The sequence below is a fragment of the Macaca nemestrina genome, chromosome Y (genome assembly GCF_043159975.1).
Source record: "Macaca nemestrina isolate mMacNem1 chromosome Y, mMacNem.hap1, whole genome shotgun sequence".
Lineage (NCBI taxonomy): Eukaryota > Metazoa > Chordata > Mammalia > Primates > Cercopithecidae > Macaca > Macaca nemestrina.
The window spans coordinates 10,114,029-10,120,560 of record NC_092146.1 but is presented as its reverse complement, the minus strand read 5'-3'; the positions used below and the strand labels follow the sequence as shown (position 1 = coordinate 10,120,560).

Below are 6,532 nucleotides of genomic sequence, written 5' to 3'. Positions count from 1 at the left end.
CATATGCTCGTTCATGGGTGATTTGCATTTTTCCTACTCCATCCTTTTCCTAAGGATTTTAGGGACAATGGCTTTTTGCAGAGTACTCATTTCCAGTTGCCACCTCGAGCCCTTACCTCCTGCTCCTAAACATCCACACCTCAAGTTAGAGAGAGTAACTACATTTTGCCCACATCTGGGGGGACCAATCTTCCTGGTTTCCTTAGGGACGTTGTAATTTCTCAGTGCTAAAACCTGTAAGTTCTGGGCAAACTAGCATGACTGGTTGCCCTACAACCCAGCCCCGATATCCAGGGTGGAAGAAAAATCAGTTGAACAGGTCATTGTTCTTGTTTTCAGTTTATTTTTGGTACTTGGAATTTCCCTTCTTTTTTTATGGGTTTAGCTGCCTATTGAATAAAAACTTTTTTTTATCCCGCATTAGTAGGTGATAGTATGAGACACTTCTCACGTTATAGAACTCCACCATTTTGCCAGTTCAAAAAGTAACATTTTAATGCTTTCAGTCAGTACAGAAGTGAAGTCTGAGGATAAAGGTGACAGCCACTTAGCCCTGTGTGTATAACAAGGTGCTGCAGTGGTCCCCAAAGTTATGTGATTGGCTCCACCAACTGCCCCACAGCTTGATGCTGCTCTAGGCCCTCGCGCCAACCTTGAGAATGTTTCAGAATTCTCTAGGAAGGCCTAGCATCTTCCTGTAAGGCCTAGATTTTAAAATGTAAAAAACCTGAGCAAAGAGAGATTCTTTTATTCTGTTCACGCCTGCATCTGCAGTACCTTGTAATCACAGGCACTCAGTAACTGTTTCTTGAAAGAATAAACATCCTGGCCGGGCACGGTGGCTCAAGCCTGTAATCCCAGCACTTTGGGAGGCCGAGACGGGCGGATCAGGAGGTCAGGAGATAGAGACCATCCTGGCTAACCCAGTGACACCCCGTCTCTACTAAAAAATACAAAAAACTAGCAGGGCGAGGTGGTGGCGCCTGTAGTCCCAGCTACTCGGGAGGCTGAGGCAGGAGAATGGCGGGAACCCGGGAGGCGGAGCTTGCAGTGAGCTGAGATCCGGCCACTGCACTCCAGCCTGGGCGACAGAGCGAGACTCCGTCTCAAAAAAAAAAAAAAAAAAAAAAGAATAAACATCCTGAATGTCAAAACTGGCATATTCTTCCATCCAACCCCTTCTATCTCAAACTTGACAGAAAGTAGTCCAAGCTTCTGGCCCGTCTGTCTCCTTCCATTTTCCAGACTTGCTTCTATTTATTTCCGTAGGCATTTAAAAAGATTTTGGGGTGGGTGTGAAGCTAACAGTGATTGTGCTAACCCTGTGCATTCCAGAAGTCATTTTGAAACTACTGCCTAGTCCCATTAGATTATCAAAACTATACCACATATTTCAGTATGCATACTTATTTCAAGGAAGTTTTGGAGGTGATGTGTGTGTCTCTCGGTCCATGTGAGGGCGGTGCCTCCCTGGGACCCCAGGCACTGGCCCTGCACCCAGGCACGGCGTACCCTGCGTATCGTACACAACCACAGCGTGTGGGACGCCGTCGTCCCCCGCAGGCCCCCACCTAACGCCAGCAGGGGGCGGGGGCGCTGCCACCCATTGGCTGAGGCCGATACCACGCGCCCCGATACCCGGCACTGGAGGCACCTCCCAGAATCCCGCGGCCCACGCCTCAGTCCGCCTGCGCTCCTCAGCCTGGCGGGTCGGCTTTTAGAGGCTCTTTAGCTTTGTCGCCTGCCCTTGATTTAACTTACACCTTCGCCTTTGGCTCCTTTGACTGCTCGAAGCCCCGCAGCCAGTTCCCGCGGACTTCACCAGCAGACCCAGAAGTGGTGGGTGAAGCAAGCGTCTGTTCCTCCTTGAGCCTGTCAGGAACTGCTGCCTGCCGCCATCATGGTGAGTTGAGGGAGAGGCCTGAGGGCCAACGCCTGTGGGGTCTTCACCGGTGGGCGAAACCAGGCCCCGCCTCACAGATTTCCCATTTTGGGGACACCCGCCTAGACGCACTATGAGTCGTGGCCGGCAGGGTGGGAAGAGGCAGCCTCGCAGTGGTGCGGCCTACAGAGAGGCCGGCACGGAAGTGGCGGGACACCGAGCGTGGCGTGATGGTGGGCCCCGGAGAAGCACTGCCTCATAGGCCACTTGCAAGGGCCACAGCCTTGCTGCGGCACCCATTTCCTGCCCTGGGTTCTCTCCTGGTAGCGGTTTGGGGTGCGGGTTCCACCACTCCCCGCTACACACCCCCTAGTCCGAGGCACCCTTTTTTGTTTCCCCCTTCCCCTTGCCCAAGCATCCCCACCCCGCCAACTTCACTTCTGACGCTCTCTAGGTGGCTCCGCAAGATGGCGGCAGGCCGGCTGAGGGACTTGTCTCCTAGGACTGGGAGGGCCGGAACTTCTTCCGGAAGTGGTTCCCTTCTGGTCCATGTACCGGGTGGGGTTTGTGGGGGCCTGAATGTGGTGTGTGGGGGAGCCCTGAAGGCATGGCCTGCTAGCTGAGGGGGCTGGGCAGGAAGTGCCTCTGGCCTTTTCGCGCCTGCCAGCTGCTGGGAACTAGCTGATGGCAGCTCCCTCATGCTGCGGCGACAGGCCCAAAAGCTCGCCTGACGCCATTTTTGTGGCATGAGGTCGGCTTCAGTAGTTGCCATGGAGAATTTTAGAATTTTTGAACGCCAGGCACCGTTTTTCCCCTCTAGATAAACCAGGAATCTTTGACAAACTGTCTCTTTGGTAGATAATGTTGGGTGTGCGTTTCTGTGAGTTTGGTAAATGCCCAGCGTTGATTGAGAGCAACAACACATGTGGCTCTGAATACTCAACCAAACACTGAGTCACAAACATGCGTGTTACATGATGTGTGTTTCTGCATTGATAATTCTCAGTCTTTAAATTTTTAGAAGTAAAAGGAGATTTATACACAGTTTATATGACCATGTACAAACATTAAAATATATATAATTGAGCAACTATTATGTGTAAAGTGTATAACATGTAGTTATCCATGCTAATATAAAAATCACTTTGAGTTGTAAGTAATAATTATTTGCAATAATACTTTTCATTTTTAGAGGTAAAGGGAAGTAATGCTAATAGTTTCATTAGGTTTTTTTCTGATTAAAAAAGTAGTATATTTACTCATTTGAAAACAATCACAGTAAAAAGCGATCCATCTTAATACCAACACACATAACCACAGTTAAATTTTGATACATGAATGCCCTTCCAGCTTATTTTTATGCAGTTGCAATTGCGTATAGATAGGCCAACTTTCACAAAAGTTACATTGTACTACTTAATATTTTACAGCTTGCAGCTTTCAATTAATGTGGGCATTATTCTGAACATAACTTTAGTTTTCAGTATATCATGTTAAAAATTATACTATTATTTTACTAAATTCCTTTATTATGAATACTTTTTCAGTATTAAAACTATCACGGCTGGGCTCAGTGGCTCATGCTTGAAATCCCAACACTTTGGGAGACTGAGGCAGGCGGATTACTTGAGGTCAGGAGTTTGAGAACAGCATGGTTAACATGGTGAAACCTCATCTTTACTAAAAATACAAAAAATTAGCCAGGCATGGTGGTGTGCACTTGTAATCCCAGTTACTTGGGAGGCTGAGGCAGGAGAAACACATGAACCTGGGAAGCAGATTGCAGTGAGCTGAGATGGTGCCACTGGACTCCAGCCTAGGCAGCAAAGGGAGACTCAGTCTCAAAAGAAAAAGTGCTGTGAATATCCTTGTGTAAATATCTTAGCATGCTTGTACTATTCCTTGAGATAAATTGCCGTAAGTGGTATTGCTGGGTAAAAGCGCTTTGCCTTTTTATAGCAATTTTATAACTAATTCTCCTCATTAGTGTGGTGGTGAGTATCCTCACCTATCAAATTATGATACTCCTTTTCCAAGGTACTCTTGGTAAAGCATGTATCAGTATTTTCCCACTGATGGTGTGTAGAGTGATCTCTGTTTCATACCCTTTCTAATGAAAGGTAGTAGGATTTTTTAAATTGTCAAATTAATAGCTGGACAATGTTACACTATGTTGATGTGCACTTTTTAAAATCATCAGTGAAGTTGATCATTGATCATTAACTTTTTAAATTTCCTTTTTAATTTTATTTTTCTTATTCGCTTGTAAAAACTCTGTATTAGTGTTCACATTTGTGAACATTAATAGAGGAAAAATATATATAGTAGTAATGATGAGGTGCCCTAGTGCCATTACCTTATTCCTATTTTCAATGGAGATGACTCTAGTATTTCACTTTAAGCTTAATGATAGGGTAGCATTAGATGGATAGAAAATAAGGTTCCTCTATTTCTATTTTACTTAGATTTTTTAAAAATTTAAAAATGAATGCTGTATTTTATTAAACACTTCTTCAGTGGTGAATTAAAGTAGCATATCCTGCGAATGGAGTATCCTTTCATTGCCAGTATAAACTAGATTCTTTACTGCTGGAATTTTGCATTTGTGTTGAGGGGATCTTGAGGCTTTGTTGCTTATATGCTTTTTAACTTTGTAAAATGTATTGAAAAGTACTTTTTTCCTCTTTGAAAATTGAAGAAAAGTGTTTAAATATCTTAATCCTTTGCGTATTCTAACTTTATTTCAGGTTTCTGGTATGTGTGTGCACTTCTGTGTAACACAACACATACACTCAAGTCACCTGTTTCTTTTCAAGTTGAAACAAATCCCAGGGAAACTGAGTCAGATATCGTTCGGTGTTCTTTTTCAAGATTGTTTAGTAAAAATAAAAATTTCTCTACAAGTTTACCATGTACTGGATTTCCAAATTTATTCCTGTAGAGTTTGTGCATGACATTTTTTTATGACCTCTGGCCACAACCCATTTTTCAGGTCTTATAAATACTTTTTCTTTCTTCGCTTTTTCTTGCTTAGTTTTGCCAGGATGATGTATTGCTTGAATTTCATCCTCCACAACCACCACTCCCCGATAATCTGCTCTTGGATTTACTTAAAGTTTTGATTCTGATTTTCACATCATGTTTTCTTAATTTTAGCATTATCTTTTTTTGTTCCTCTTCCTGCTACTGTGAATGTAACTTTGATGACTGCAGATGACTGGCTTTTTCCTGGTCGGTTTTTCTGAATATCAGTTTGCTTACATGTTCACATAGTAATGGAATTAGACAGTACTAGAAAAGGAGCTGACATACCAGGAGTTTAAATAATATTTTTTCGAGCTTTTAGCTGTATTTGTCACTTGGTTGTCTGCATATAACAAAGAATATATTTGCTATAAGTAGCAATGAGAGTTTTGTATATGAAGGTCTTCATTTCTCATTTCAAAATTCACCAACTCACTTGAAGGTGTGATTGAGAAAGTTACTTCTTTAATGCAGTTTGTTTGCAGAATGCTATTGATGGTTATGATGGTACTTTCTTTAAAATTAAACTTTTGCTTATCCTGAGCACTCATTTATATTTTTGGTCATAGTTTGAAACTAACCCAAGGTTGTCTATTGATTGTGGATTTTTATATGTACATTACATAAGTATGTATAAATACACACACAGTAGAAATTGAACAATTCCAGCTAATCAAACCATGGTAAGAATGAAGTACATTGCAAAAAGTGAAGTACATTGCCTGCTTTGTTGGCTTTGAGCGCCACCTGCTGGCTGAGTACTAGGACATGATGATGACTTCCTTAATTTAAAACGTTATGGCGCTATTAAAGTGATTCGGTGAAGTTTGTATGTAGGATTCCAGTTAAGCAGGCAGCCAATTGGCAAGATTCAAGCTAAAGTCAAACTTCTGACAATATCAAATGCCCTTTTTCTTCTTTACCCAACTACTGTTGTTTCCAGTATCCATTTTACAATTGTATAGAGTGTGAGAATCGGAAGAGACCCAGAGATCTTTTCCTATCATTCATATTCAAGCAAGGAAACTGAAAGTGAGGTCATGAAAAGATTTACTTTACTGAGCAATGGAAATCAGGTTCTTCCAAAACAATAATTTTCCTCTTCAATTCTTGTGGCACGGTTACAAGGTTTCTTAACCACACGCTTTTCAAATTTTGGACCAAGTGATTCCTTATTGTAGGAGCCTGTCTTGACATTGTAGGATGTGCAGTAGTATCCCTGGTCTTCAGCCCATCAGGTTCCAGGAATACATCTCAGTTGTGACAGTCATCTAAACAACCCTAAATCCCTAAAATACGGAATCAGTGCATTTCTGTAACCTCTCATAATCTGACACAGTTTTCTGCCAGATGTTACACTTCTAAATTAACATACAACCAAACACTATGGTGCAAATACAATACTGTAATATAGCTTGTTTATCAAAGACAAACATTTCCAAAGTTCATCCCCCAATCAAGGGGGAATTGAAAAGGAGAAAAAGAAACTACAAGAACCTCAGAATTTCAGCTTATTTTCCAATATTATTCTGTTTGGGATTTCTGAATGAACTGAAAAGAGATTGGTAAATTGTCTGTAGGGAAGGGAAATCCACTCAGGTTCCCAACAGTTCAACATAATGCAGC

General features: G+C 42.4%; 1 protein-coding gene across 4 annotated transcripts in view; it reads left to right on the top strand.

Annotated features, from left to right (window-relative positions):
- The first annotated feature begins 1,521 nt into the window (after positions 1-1,521).
- The window catches only part of LOC105490422 (deleted in azoospermia protein 1), a 62,952-nt gene continuing 57,941 nt past the window's right edge, over positions 1,522-6,532 (top strand). For all 4 annotated transcript variants that reach the window (XM_071089406.1, XM_071089405.1, XM_071089408.1 and 1 more), the window contains exon 1: positions 1,522-1,903. In XM_071089406.1, the coding sequence (XP_070945507.1) occupies positions 1,901-1,903 (3 nt within the window). In that variant the 5' untranslated portion in view covers positions 1,522-1,900. The remainder of the gene's footprint in view (positions 1,904-6,532) is intronic.